The 15,548-nt window shown below is 39.1% G+C and overlaps 1 protein-coding gene across 2 annotated transcripts in view; it reads right to left on the bottom strand.

The window, feature by feature from the left end:
- Positions 1-3,910, bottom strand: part of LPL (lipoprotein lipase) — a 34,770-nt gene extending 30,860 nt beyond the window's left edge. The window contains exon 1 of one of the 2 annotated variants that reach the window (XM_066350981.1): positions 3,596-3,910. In XM_066350981.1, coding sequence (XP_066207078.1) covers positions 3,596-3,680 — 85 coding nt within the window. In that variant the 5' untranslated portion in view covers positions 3,681-3,910. The remainder of the gene's footprint in view (positions 1-3,595) is intronic. The other variant, XM_066350989.1, reaches the window with a different exon arrangement.
- Between the last annotated feature and the right edge of the window lie 11,638 nt (positions 3,911-15,548).

Here is a 15,548-nt window from a genome sequence, read left to right as displayed (position 1 = left end):
GTCACTGGCTCAAGCAAGGGGTTACTTGGTCTGCTGAAGGCCCACAGTCAAGGCATGTATGAGAAAGCAATCAATGAACAATTAAAGTGTTGCAACGCGCAACGAAAAACTAATGATTGATGCTTCTCATCTCTCTGTTCCTGTCTGTCCCTGTCTATCCCTCTCTCTGACTCTCTTTCTGTCTCTGTTAAAAAAAAAAAAAAAAAAAACTTTGGTGAGGGGGGAAAATCAATATTGTTATCTGACTGAATTGATTGGTCTTTTCAGATATTCCAATGCTGACAATGCTCCTCACTTACGTAACAATCAGATTTGCTTTTCATTTCTATAGGAAAAATATGTTTGTAAAAATGGAGGTAGAAAACTGTATAGCCCAATTTCTCTTCCAAAAATAAAAGCAAGAAAGGAGGGCTGAGCTAAAAATACACGGCCTGAAAATGAACATTTTCCGTTGTAACTCTTCCCCAGTGCCTGACTCCCACCCTTTAATACAGCTATTAATCAATCAATCCAGCTCTGCTGCATTCCAAGTGGTATCTGCTATTTTGCTGTCATTATCCAACATGTTTAATTCAGATATTAGCCTGGAAATTCACTATGACTGGACAAATAGAACTTCAGTCCCGGCCCAGTAGCTCAGTTGGTTATAGAGTGTGATTCCAATACTAAAAGGAGCACACAAAGCTCCAAGGTCCCTGGACAGGGCACACACAAAAATCAATCTGGACATAGACCAGGGGTCCCCAAACTTTTTACACAGGGGGCCAGTTCACTGTCCCTCAGACCGTTGGAGGGCCGGACTATAAAAAAAAAACTATGAACAAATCCCTATGCACACTGCACATATCTTATTTTAAAGTAAAAAAACAAAATGGGAACAAATACAATATTTAAAATAAAGAACAAGTAAATTTAAGTCAATAAACTGACCAGTATTTCAATGGGAACTATGGGCCTGCTTTAGGCTAATGAGATGGTCAATGTGCTCCTCTCACTGACCACCAATGAAAGAGGTGCCCCTTCCGGAAGTGTAGCGGGGGCCGGATAAATGGCCTCAGGGGGCCACATGCGGCGGGTCGTAGTTTGGGGACCCCTGGCATAGACAAAAGTGAAATGGTTACCAGAGGGAGTGTGTCAGGTGCAGGGGAGTAAAGAGGACAAAATATACGGTGATGGAAAATGACTTTGGGTGATGAGCACACAACGCAATTAACAGTTCAAATTCTATGGAGATGTTTACCTGAAACCTTTGTGATCTTGTGGACCAATGTCACACCATTAAATTTAATTTCTAAATTTAAAAAAATACCCCAAAGGATAAAAAAATTGAATCAATCAAGAAATGCATAAGTAAGTGAAACAACAAACTGATGTTTCTCTCTAAAAACCAATAAATAAAAAATACTTTTTAATAAAAAAAATATTTCAAAAAAAGAAAGAAAAAGAACTTCAGCTACTGAGCACAGACCCAAATGCTCATCTCCTAGTTTTTCAAGTTTCCTGATGAGGCACACAGAGACTAAGGTGGCTCCCAGAACAACGAAATGGGGCAGTGCCTCCTATCCTCATATTCTGAGAATTAACTCTAGAATGAGTAAGTAAAGTCCGAGCCCAGAGGAGGTGCTGCTTAACATTGCCTCGCCTGTGTCTTTCTACTCTGAAAATGCAACATTCTTAGATGAATTCATTTGGAGGAGAAAGGGGGGGGGGAGGGCAAGTGGCTGTGCCAGGAGAGGCATAATATAAAGGGGGTGGGTGGAATGAGAGAGTGAGAGAGGAGGATGAGAGGGACTAATTTCAAGTCTACTTAAAAATGAGATTCCTCGTTACATGTACAGCCAGGAAAACCATCTGCTGGTTAAAACCCAGTTTAATTCATTAATCACTTAAGTGTTCATTTAAATCAAAGAGTAAGAATTAGAGGGTCCTAAGAGAAATTTGAGTCTGGTCCAGATTCGTCTTTTAGAGTTGAGAAAGATAAACCTTGAGAGGTGACATTGATTAGCTCAGGAATTTAGGGTCCTGAACTTCTAAGGGAGCCTAGCAAAAACTTAAACTCTAGATGACACATATCTGTGTGTGTTTTATGGTAAAAGTAATACTACACTATGGTGTACTTTTTAAAACAAGAATTCAGAGTTTGTTCCTACTATCTTTTTGGATAGTGTTAAACTCTGTTAAGAGAAACATGTTACCACCCGAGATGTTTAAGACTTTCTAATTGACCTCTAGTGTTCTCAAACTGATTTGGGAGAGAAGATACTTGTCATCTTTTTATCCAATTTAGCTTTGATGCAATCTACATTTTATTAACCTATTAAAAATGTTCTTTCACACACTTCAGTACTGAAATAAACTTTCAGCTGCAATAGAAAGAAGTCCTAGACAAACTAGACTCTACGGCGCAACTTCCACTGAAAGTATGCCACCTGGCGACACCGCGGTGGCTGCAATCCCACCAGGAAGATGAGGAAAACGCAGCCTCCCTTCATGATCTGCTTCAGTTGCCTTTTTTCTTTTTTTTCTGTAAGTATTTTATTTCATTAAAGGAAAACAGCAGCAAGTTCTGTGTTGGCTTCAGTAAGACCGAATAGTTCATCCTTTTCAGTTGCTGTTGTAGGTTACCTGAACCAAGGTTCAAGTTAAGCAGGCTGCCTCTGTGATCCACAAGTCTGGGGCTGGGCGCTGCTTCCCAGAACCCTACGCGCACCCCCGTCGCAATAAAGAAATTCGCATCTGGCCTCCAACGCCTTAACCCTTACCAGCGGAAGGCTCCCGGGCAGTGACTGGGGATCAAGCACGGCCTACCGGCGGCGCCCAAAACGAGGCTCAGCTCAGAGGACAGTAAGGATAGCCGATGCAAACCTGGCAATCGCCAAGTCCGCGATTTCAGGAGAGTCACCCCTTCGCTCGATTTGCTGGACGCTAAGAAAAGCCGAGCGTGCGAGAGTAGCCGCTGGAGAGCTTCTTGGTCTGAACGCTTGCATGATGCCGCGTCCCCGGGCCTCGCGTTGCGCGATCCCGATCCCTACTCCCACCTCGACGCATAGAGTGAAGAGTGTCCTGGGATGTAGAAAACCCTTCCCCCCGCCCTGGGCCGGCTTCTCCAGACGGACCACTTTCTTCTGCCCGCGCTCCCACAGGCTGAGACTGAGCTGTAGCCGCGGCCAAGAGAGGGTCACCTTGGCCCGCGTGCCTTTCGTTCCAGGGCCCCGCCCCCCTCCATCCCCAAGCCAAGCTGTTACTGCGTGTCACAGCCATCTGGGCCCTTTCTCCCGCCTCCCTCGTCCTGCCCCTCCCACTCCCCCTTCCCGTCTCGGCTGAGCCTGGGCGCCTTGGAACACGGCCTCAGCGGGAGCGGAGGGGACAGCGCGGGAACCCAGGAGAGCGGGAACTGCGAGATCAGAAGGAGAAATCCCTCCCAGCCACTCCCGGATCCCGGCCCGGTGACTTCCCCGGGCAGCTCTCGGGCTCTGGGAGTACCCGGTGCGCATTCGCATCCCATTCTGATGTCCTCCTTCCCATCCTCCCGATGCGTAGGAGCGGCCCCTGAGCCGAGTCTGCAGGTGGAGGGGAGTCTGCGCGCAAAACTTACTGTCGGCGGCCACCACTCCTCGGGAGGCAGTCAGACTCTGGAGCCACACGCCCAGAGCCACCAGAAGCAGCGCTTTTCTCTCCATCTCGGGGCTTGTCCCTCCGCAGGAGCTACAAGGGCACGGTCGCGAGCGCGGACGCACTGATGGAACCGGAGGCCGGAGCGGGCTGGAGCCTCGGTCCTGCGCGGGGCAAGTCGCCTTTTAAAAGGAAGAGCCGGGCAGCTTAGAAGAAGCCGGTTTCCTCGGAGGAAGTGGAATCGAGTGTGACACTTTCCACTCCATGGCTGCTTATGTGACTGGAAATATGCAAATAAACCTCATCACCTATTGGCTATAATATCATAAGTTGGAGGGAGGGCTCTAAATTCACTTCCAAATGTTTGAGCAAACTGCAATGAAGATCAACCTTGCCAGCGAGAAGAGGGTGAAAGGGCAGAAGGGAAATTAGCTTTCTCTGTGAGCTTACTATTCGCTTTTCCTAAGGGTCTAGCTCTCTAGGGCCCCCTGTACAAGCACCAAACAGAGGTTTATATGGATTTTTATCAAATACTCCGCAATCAACAGTTGTTCAAGGCGAGGAAGTTAAACTATTAAACTACGTTTGATCCGAACTTAAACCCACTCCTCTTTTGATGGGTCCTGTTTGTAACTAGCAGGGTTTATTTTTCCCAAAATTCTCCAGGACAGTGTCAATTTAGGGACCCCTAAACACACACGGCTCTGTAGCTTGTGCCTGAACAATCTGGTATTTTAACATTGACAAAATGGACTAGCAGATTTGGTGGAGGAAAGCCCTTTTGCTCTAACTAGTTTCTAATTTTTTTCCTCATGCCAAACTCATTAAAAAATGCAAGTATAAGATTTTATCCTCAGAGGCAGAATATTGAGGCCAAATAATCTAAAACTATTGTTATGCCAAGTGAAAGAACCCAGTCACGAAAGATACATATTGTAAAATATCCACAAATAAGCAAATCTTATAGAAAGTAGATTAGTGGGTTCCCTGGAGCAGGGGAATAGGAAATGGGGGTATGGAGAAATTTGGGGGAATGGTGATAAAAAGTGTTTTAAATTACAGTATGGTGACTGTTGTACAATTGGGTTAATATACTTAAAAATTGATTTGAACACTTTAAGTCAGTGATTTTATGGTATATAATTTATATCTTAATAAATTTATTAACAAAGATGTATTGAGGTATGCAGTTAAATAAGAAGAATGAAAACACACTGAAAATTGTATTTTTTGCCAAAATGTCCAGAATACTATCAAATATCCTTTTAAGTATAAAGGATTTGCATTAGCCAGAAAGAACAATTAACTCTATCCTCTCCACTTTATATCTGAGAAATGGGCTCAAAAATCAAAACCTCTAATTCACTGTCTTATAATGGATTATTTCTCTGAATATCTTTAATGCTTTCTGCCCATCTCTCCTTCCATCTCCCCCCTCACACACACACACACACACACACACACACACACACACACACACACACAAATACAATCTACATTTGTATGTTAGAAGGATGTAAGACCATACTATTTAAACTAGGCTCGCATTTAAAATTTATCTCAAAATGAAATAAACCTGATAACATTCAAATCATTCAAAGTATTTTATTCTGAAGACTAGAGTTCTATTTTTAAGTTGATGCATTAAATGGCACAACACCATAAATTGCCTGTGTTGAGATTTTAAAACAATACCTTGTGAATATTCCTTCTATCCTACAAAGTACATGGAGGAATTTTGAAACCTGCCAAGAATTAAACCCTTCAGAAGAACTTTATAAGTAGAGAACAGACCATGCAGAGAATGAATAATTATGATGTGGCAGTGCTCCAAAAATTATATAGTACATTCTCGTTTTAAAAAGTGACACAAGATGAATACAATTCCATTGCATGTACTCAGTTATATTTTGTTGTTTTGTTAATATGAAACCAGTTTTGGAGTAGCCTGTAGTGTTACACTCCATACCCATTAGGGTTGCAGAGATTTCCAGGAAAAATTAACTCATAGTAGCTCAGCTTGCTAGAAAAGCAGACAGATTGGCGCCAATCCCGAGATTGGCGGTGGGCAGGTGGGTGTGGTGGTAATGCGCTCTCCTGATTGGCTGCTCTCTGAGCGGACAGGTGCCTGCGTTCTGGGGCTGAGGTTCACATGATCTCCAAGCCCAGACTGCATGTGCGTTAGTGAGGCGTCTCCACCAGAATTCAGCAAGGTTATTTGATCACCAATAGCATGAGGGTTGACGTTTTCCAGAATTGACTTTTCCTTTATAACAAACTTTAAAAGCTTCAGGTTAAAAGAAGCTAAGCTTTATATAAACGTTTAACAAATCAGTACTCACGGCAGGGCACTTGCTCCTAGTATACTGAATTTCCCCATGTATAAGACGCTCCCATGTATAAGATGCACCTTAATTTGGGGGCCTGAAACTTGGAAAAAAAATGTATTACATAAAGTTATTGGACTCAAGTTTTACTCATCATAAAATTCATACAACTCCTCATCACTGTCAAAACTCCTATCCATTAGTTTGTCCTCATCTGTGTCTGATGATGTATCACTGTCTTCATATATTGCCTCGTCTGGTAACAAGTGCGAAACGATGAGCACAAAGACAACAAGCAAGAAAAGGTGGGAAATGCAAGTAGAAAAATCTATAACCACTTTATAAGTCACACCCAGTTTTTAGACCCCAATTTTTTCAAAAAAGGGTGCATGTTATACATGGGGAAATAACATAAGTTTAAAATGACATAAGTAAAATGTTAAATGATCATACCTAAAGAAACAACCAAAAACTCCAGAACTCCACATATAGGGAAGTTCTATCTATTGTCTATCATCTATCTATCTGTCTATTATTTAGATAGAGGACCTCTCTTTGCACACACTGGGCACTTTTCATCCCTTTCTGTATTTAATCAGTACAAATTCCCATTGCATAGATGAAGGAAGAGAAGATGCAAAAAATATTAAATAACAGTAACCACAAATCATCAAGTGTTTTATGTTTGGTGACCCCAAGAAAAAAAGGAATGTATTTGATGTGTTATATTTAATGTTGTTATAGTTGCAAACTGGAAAAGTGTGGAAAGTAGATGTTTTTTGTACATGCATGGTTCAGTGCAGATTTTATTTTGTGGCCTTTTGCTAAATTATAATAAAATGTCTGGGATTTAAAAGATCATCAGTACTGAAGTGGATCTGGTGTTTGTCACAAAATTATATTTCATGTAAAAAAAGTATGGCTAATACAAATCAAATTTACAAATACAAAATCATAAATATGAAAATATTTTATAATCGAATGATTTTTAATTTCAAAAAACCAAGATGTTTACTAAAAATTGCCATAAATGACTTTCCACTGCTACTCAATCATATCCCAACATCAAACTGTAGACAGGGAGGAACAGCAGATGCATCTGGACAGAGACGGGAATGTAGCAGTGAGGGAGAATGAGGCGAAGCCGTGACTCTGGGATCTGGTGCCTGAGGAGAAGCTGCCCCTACTGTGCTGTTCAGTGGAGATGCTGGTCTTGCAGACCTCTTCTGTGATTCCTTACCCAGTGGAGCTATATTAAGAAATTTCAATTAGCAATTCAAAAAAATTAACCCAAACAGGATATAGTTCTCCATTGGTAAAGTTGGGAATCATGTTCTGGAAAAGTTAAAATAAAACTAAATATTCTATTTAGCCAATTTGTTACTGTTGCCTTCCTTCACTATGCCTGAGAAAAGGGATCAGGTTTACTGCCCTTAGCTCTGGGGGTGAAGGAATTGTTGGGTGTGAAGAGAATTGTTGCAAATGACAAAAGTGTGGTGTTAAATAATCCAACTATATTTTATGGATTTTAGTTTTCTTGGTTTGGGACTATTCCTCTTCTCCCCTCTTCCAAAAAGCAAAAGAAAAGAAACAAAAAAACAAGGAGAAAGAAATATTTGAATATCAGCATTAAAAAATTTGATTAAATAAAGTTAAGAGAAATAAAAGACTTTTTATTCAAAAACTGCATTTTTTAAAACTGTCAATGTATTGCAATGCCCTGTGCTAAGACAAGGCATTATGGTGAGGGGGACACATCAGAACACCCCAGAGAGACAGGCGCTGTCACAGAGGAGCTGCAAGAGACAGAGGGGGAAAGGATGCAGGCCTGTCCTAGGACATGGCTCAGACAAACTAAAAAGAATGGCCCACAAATAACCCACAAGATAAACATATAACACGTTTATTTATAAATGCAAGGGGTCCTCGGGTCACTACAGTCTCAATATATGGTGTTTTGAGTTTACAACACTCACTCTTATAAAACCTTTAAAAAATTGAGATGTGAGTGTTTCGGCTTACTTGTTTTTTGTCATTTTGTCTGTTACTACAGTACAGTGTACAGTACAGTATATTTATGTTCTTTTCCTTTTTCTGTGGCTTTTTATGTTTTTTTATGTTCTAGATTATGATTTTACAACTGTGCTAGGATAGGTAAATGACTCAGACTAGGGTGTGTTTCTGCCTACACCAAAAATCGTGTTAGGTCACTGCCGTAGAAATGGAACTGTTCATAACCTGAGGACCCCTTGTAGTTTCTTTCCCCTTTTTAAAACAAACAACAACAAAAAAATTCAAAACCTAAACACTTAAGTCTATGTAGGAAATCAAAGGATACATTCCATGAGACCTACTTGATGACTTGAATTTGCAAGACCACAAATGTATGTTGCTGAGGGCTTCCTATTCTAAGATGACCTCAAATGACTCATCAAAGCCCGGGACTAACAATGCGCTGAGCCTGACTTCACACAGATATGTTTGAAGTGCCCCCTGCTGACTTCCTGGTGAAACATCTCAGAAAGGCTTTTTCAGAGGCTTGAAACCATTGACGAATAATCATTAAGCTCTTGTATTGGTATTGGAGTTTTTCTTGTTTCTTTTGTTAAATTACATGTAACCATGAAAGAAGAATGGTTTGCTCTTCTCACCTCTGTGGTACTTCCTACAGCGTCCAGCTGGGAAGTTAGGAGGCTCCTAGTTAATAGTTGTTAGGTGAATGAATAACACTGAGTAAAAGATGATCCAGTGCTAAGTGGGGGAGGAATCAGAGTATTTTTTATTTTAAATTTTCATGAGCTTTAGTAATTATGAAACTTGAATGTGTGTGCATGCGGGCACAAACACACATATCCCCCTTGTCATAATCTAGTCTACTTAGACCAAATCTATCTGGTTAGTAATACGGACGATAACTTCATTTAACTGTAGCTTTGTGCTGGCTGCATATATTTCTCTTCTTCTTTTTAATTAACTTTTTCACTAAAAATTAATATACTCTTGCCCTGGCTGAGTGGCTCAGTTGGTTAGAGCATCGTCCTATATGCCAAGGTTATGGGTTCCATCCCCCATCAGGGCACATATGAGTCAACCAATGAATGCATAAATGAGTGGAGCAACAAATCAATGTTTCTTTCTCACTCTATCTAAATCAATAATTTTAAATTTTTTAATTAATATACTCTTAACCAAATTAAAACCACAAAAGACAAAATTTCAAGCACTACAGAAGTGTGTGCAATCAAACAGAAGTCCTTCTCTAACTGCAGACTTTCAATGCTCTATTCTCTTTCCAGGAGCAACTAGTTCCCTTTCTGGTGTATTTTCTAGAAAAGTTTATGCATTTACAAGCATAAATATATATTCATCCACACATTTACAACTTAATTTTTACAGTAATGTCAACATACCATAAGTGCTGTTCTGCATTTTTTTTTACCTTAGAGCTGAGCTCTTTTTTTAGCAAAAAAGATAGAAACCAACAGACAGGAAGAGAAAGAGATGAGATACATCAACTTGTAATTGTGGCACTTTAGTTGTTTACTGAATGCTTTCTCATATGTGCCTTGACATTGGGGCTTCAGCCAAGCCAATGACCCCTTGCTCAAGCCAGCAACCGTGGGGTCATGTCTATGATCCCATGCTCAAGACAGCAATGCTGTGCTCAAGCTGGTGGGCCTGTGCTCAGGCCAGATGAGTCCGCACTCAATCCAGCAACCTCAAGGTTTCAAACCTGGGTCCTCAGCATCCCAGGTCGACACTCTATCCACTGAACTACCGCCTGGCCAGGCAGAAGGGCTCCTTTTTTTTTTCTTTCTTTTTAGAACTATGGAGGATTCTCTTCTATAGTTGTACCATTATTTCTTAAACTAGACATCTATTAGTAGTTATTTGGGGGGGGGGAAATAGTTATTTAGGTCTTCTGGTAATATAAACCATGTTATAATGAACAAAGACAAATTCTTTGAAATTATTGAGTCAAAAAGTATAAATATTTATCATTTTAATAAGTAAATTCACTAGTTTCTCTAAAGAATATGCATAAATTTATATGTCTACTTAGAGTGTAGAACAGCTGAGTGATCGTGTACATCCAGGCCATGACTGTATATTACTAAACTATTTAATCTCTGCCAATGTGGAAAGTAAAAACAGTTCTCTTGTTTTAATTTCATTATAAATAATAATAATAGCTGCTGACTCTCATATAGTACTTGCGATTCGCCAGGCATTGTTCCAAGAATTTAACATATATGATTAATGTAATATAAAACAGTTCTATTAAGATATAACTTACATATCACACAAAACTTTCATTTAAGGTATACAAATAAATTGTTTTTAGTATGTTCACAGGGCTGTGTAAACATGAATAATTTTAGAACATTTTCCTTACAGCCAAAGGAGCTCTTTAGCTATCATTCCTCTTACCTCTTTCCCCCTTCCCCAGTCCTGGGCTACTTTCTGTCTCTATAAATTTACGTATTCTAGACATTTCATATGCATGGAATTATATAATATGTGCTTTCTCTGACTGGCTTTTTCCACTTAGCATAATGTTTTCAAGTTAATCCATGTTAAAGCATGAGTCAGTATATTTCTTTCTATTGCCAAATAATATTTCATTGCATGGGTATAACACATTTTATTTATCCATTTATCAGTTGATGTATATCTGGGTTGTTCTCACTTTTGGGCTACTGTGAATAATGAATGCTTCTATGAACATTTGTGTACACGGTTTTTATGTGGACAAAATACTTTTAATTCTCTTGGGTATGCATGGAGGATAGACTTGCTGTGTCATATGGTAACTATGTTTAAATCTTTAAAGAACTGCCAGGCTGTTAAGTATCTTCTTCTTTATAGTTTACCAGATTTCCTTCTAACAGTTTGGCACCACCTCCTACCATTGCAAATTAGTGTTCATTTCTTGATTATTATACTCACAAAGTTGGGGGTGAAACCATTTATAGCCTCTATATCCTTAGCACCAAACCTAGAGCTTGGTACCAGAGTAGATACTCAAATATCTATGTGAACAAATGATAGGAAGGAAGGAAAGAAGACAAGAAAAGGAAGGAAGGAAGGAATAGAAGGAAGGAAAGAATGGAAGGAAAGAAGGAAAGGAAAGGAAAGGAAAGGAAAGGAAAGGAAAGGAAAGGAAAGGAAAGGAAAGGAAAGGAAAGGAAAGGAAAGGAAAGGAAAGGAAAGGAAAGGAAAGGAAAGGAAAGGAGAAAATTGGCAAGGTACTGATCTCAAATCTTATTTTCTACTTTTCTTGTCAAAACAGTTAAGTAAACAGAATTAAAAAGATAAATTGAAAGCTTTGAAGTCTTAAAGAAGTTTATGTATAAATGAGCATGACACTGGTGCTGCTATTCACAAAGAAAGTAAGTGTAAATGCCAGAAGTCAGAACCAAATCAGAAGACTCCAGGTCTGAGTTGCATTGTCCTAAATATCTGTGATTATAGGTAGTGCTTCTACTTTTATAATTTGACTTTGATATGTTATAGCAATTGATATTTTCTATAGGTGATTTTTTCTCCTACTTGATATTTTAGTGTAACTAATTGCTATTTTTTGTCATTACTGCTAACATTATAGTACTATTTTATCAAAAACTTATCTCTATATTCCAATACCTTCCATTCAAGATATTTAAAGTCTAATGATAACACAACATGTCACCCACTAGCACACTTCACAGCTGTAAAGGTTAAGGCCTAATACTCAGAACTAAGAATTTACTCAGACCTGGGCTGATTCTCAAAGAACCCTTGGGAAGATCAGCACACAAATTGATTTTTGGAATTCTTTCTAAAACCTCTATTTTCTGCCTTCATATGTCAATCATTATATTTCCTCTCACTAAACAGGGATTTGATTGACCCTTGTCCAAAACTCTACACAGCCATCTTAACCCTATGGCATGTATCCTACCCTAGATTCACTCTTTAGACCATTTTAAGATACAGAAGTTCAACCCAGTTGACTTATTACCTAATAGCAATGTAAGAGGAGCACAAATCTGCCAGGACCTTGAGTCTACATTATAAAAGCTATTCTAGAGGCCTTGAACCCAATTTGTCTGCTTGACTGGCCAGGAGAAAATAGGCAGCCTTCTGGGCTCAGTCCTGCCTGAATGAGAAACATGTTCTCATCTCAGACTTCAGCTCTAGCAACTACACTGGGGAGTTCCAAGGAAAGCAAATCTCCTTAGAACTTGATAGAGAAGATTGAGAATATGTGGCAAGGTCCACAATGAATGTTGGAGCTCTGGGCCTGTTCCTGGTTGCTCGGTTCTGGCCTCAGGGATCACTTTGACCTCAGCAGTCTTAGATACCTGAGATGAAATGCTGTGTTCACTCTCAAGCACTGTAAATCTCGCTCTGCAATGTGCTGAAACTAGCATATATCGACTTGCTAAAAGCTGATTGTTAAATCTTTAGCAGTTTTGCAAGCTGGTTAATGGCATTTATAACTTGAAAGAAGCCACTAAGGGAGTATTTACACCATGGAAATTGGCTAAGAGTACAAGCTAAGACCTTTTCCCCAAGACAGTTGGCTGTCAACTATTTACCAGTAAATAATTATTATTCCTACCCTATAAAAACCTACATATAAATCAGTGGGTCTCAACCAGGAGTGAATTTGACCTTCAGGCAAATGTCTGGAGACATTTTGGGTTGTCACAAATGGGAGGAAGTAGAAGTTGTTATTGTCATCTAGTATGTAGAAGTCAGAGATGCTGTTAAACATCTTACTACAACCCTGAATAACAAAGAATTCTCCATCCCCCAGCGTCAATATTGCTGAGGTTGAGAAACCTTGGAGTCTACCTTGAGAAAGTAGAGATTCTTGATAGGCCATACTCATTAAAACCAAAATAGATTCCCCATGATGGAAGTGACCATCCCGGTTATTACTCTCTCCTTCCCTATTAAAATGCCCATGTATTAAAAAATTAACTTTGCAGGCACTTCACACATAAACTCTTGTTGCTTCTTCTGCATCAGCCATATCTACTAATATTGTAGCCTTGCGCACCTCCCCATGACTTGGTCTCATTGCCTCTTTCAACCTATTTTGGAGATATTCTGCTACATGCAACCAACCTCAACCCACCTCTGCAAATATCTTTTAAAAAAACAGCTTTATTGAGATATAATTCACATATCATACAATTCATTCATTTAAAGTATAAATTCAATGGCCTTTAGCATATTCACCGAGTTCCACAACCATCACCACAAGCAATGTTCAGACATTTTCATCACCTTAAAAAATAATCTTAGTTTTTCCCAAGCTCCCCAGCCCTAGGTAAATACTAATTTACTTTCTGTTTCCATATATTTTATTCTCAATATTGAATATGAATGGAATTATATCCTATGTGATCTTTTATGATCATGTTGAATAATATTCCACTATATAGATATGACAAATTTTATTTATCCATTTTTCGGTTGATGGACATTTGGGTTGTTCCCACTCTTTTGGCTATTTTGAACAATGCTGTTATAAACATTTAGAAGTATAAGGTTTTGTGGGAACATGTGCTTTCAGCTAGGAGTAGAATTGCAGAGTTCAGTGGTAGCCCTTCGTTTCTTATTCTTCTCCTTGGGCCTTTATGAAGCCCTATACAGTGTGTCTGTAAAGTCATGGTGCACTTTTGACCGGTCACAGGAAAGCAACAAAAGACGATAGAAATGTGAAATCTGCACCAAATAAAAGGAAAACTCCCCCAGTTTCATACCTATTCAGTGCAGTTCGATGTGGGTTCACGCACAGATTTTTAGGGCTCCTTAGGTAGCTATCCGTATAGCCTCTACAGACTCGTCACTGACTGATGGCCTACCAGAACGGGGTTTCTCCACCAAACTGCCAGTTTCCTTCAACTGCTTATCCCACCGAGTAATGTTATTCCTATGTAGTGGCGCTTCGTTATAAATGCGCTGATATTCACATTGCACTTTGGTCATGGATTCAAATTTAGCGAGCCACAGAACACATTGAACTTTCCTCTGTACCATCCATATCTCAACTGGCATGGCCGTGGGCTGTTTCACCGTATACACAGTGTTACATCATCATCTGTGCATGTGCACATGCTGCCACATCATCCTGCAGAAACTGAGAGGGATTTCTTTTTATTTGGTGCAGATTTCACATTTCTATCGTCTTTTGTTGCTTTCCTGTGACCGGTCAAAAGTGCACCATGACTTTACGGACGCACTGTAATTATTTGAAGAACTGTCAGACTATTTTCCAAAGTGGCTGCACCATTTTTACATTTCTACCAGCAGTGTATGAGGGTGCCAACTTCTCCAAATCCCCACCAACACTTTTCATTATCTGTATTTTTGGATTATAGACAGCCTAGTTGGTGGTATCTCATTGTGATTTTCATTTACATTTACCTAATAGTTAATGATATTAAGCAATGTATGTGCATGTGTGTCCTGGCCATTTGTATATTTTCTTTAAAGAAATGTATGTTCAGATCTATTGTTTATTTTTTAGTTGGATTATTTGTCTTTTATTATTGAGTTGTAAAATTTTTTTAGGTATTCCAGATACAAATTCCTTATCAGATGTATGATGTGAAAATTTTTTTCCAGTTCTGTGAATTGTCTCTTTACATTCTTGATGGTATCCTTTGAAGCACAAAAGTTTTTATATTTTGATGAAGTCTAATTTATATATACTTTTTATAGTGTGTGCTTTTGGTATCATATCTAAGAATTTGATATGGCCTGCTCCAAGGTCACAATGATTTACCCTTGTATTCTTCTAGTTCTAACTCTTGCATTTACATCTGCAATTCATTTTGAGTTCATTTTTATGTATACTGTGGCATAGAGGTCTACATTTATTCTTTTGGCCATGGATATCCTGCATCCCAGTACCATTTGTTGAAAAGACTATTCTTTTCCCAACACTGTCCAAAGTCACTTGATCATGAGTGCAAAGATGTATTTATGGACTCTTGATTCTATTCCTACACTTCTACTTTTTTGCCTGTATCACGCTATCTTGATTGCTATGGTTTTGTACTAAGTTTGAAATCAGGAAAAGAGAATCTTCTAACTTTGTTCTTTCTTTTAACATTGCTTTGGTTATCTGGGTCCCTTTAATTTACACATGTTATTGATTTCCAATTTTATCCCATTGTGATCAGAAAATATACTTTGTATAATTTAGATTCTTTTCAATTTACTAACACTTATGTCATGGTCTAGCTAGCATATGGTCTGTCCTGTAGAGTATTCCATGTGCACCTGAGAAGAATGAAGAACAATGAATAATTCTGCTATTGTTGAATAAAGTGTTCAGTAGATGTCTACATCATATATAGTTTTAATTTCTGTATATTATGATGATTTAACATCTTGAAAAACCTTCCTGGTTTTCCATTTTCAAGTTTATTTATCTTTTGTTCTTTATATAAAATCTTTTATTAATCCCCTCTAATCAATTTTTTAATCTAAGAGACTGTACTTTTCCTATATAAAAATTTTTAGGCCCTGGCCAGTTGGCTCAATGGTAGAGCGTCGGCCTGGCGTGCAGGAGTCCCAGGTTCGATTCCCGGCCAGGGCACACAG

This window comes from Saccopteryx leptura, chromosome 1 (genome assembly GCF_036850995.1).
Source record: "Saccopteryx leptura isolate mSacLep1 chromosome 1, mSacLep1_pri_phased_curated, whole genome shotgun sequence".
Taxonomy (NCBI): Eukaryota; Metazoa; Chordata; class Mammalia; order Chiroptera; family Emballonuridae; genus Saccopteryx; species Saccopteryx leptura.
This window is presented reverse-complemented; position numbering and strand designations above follow the sequence as displayed.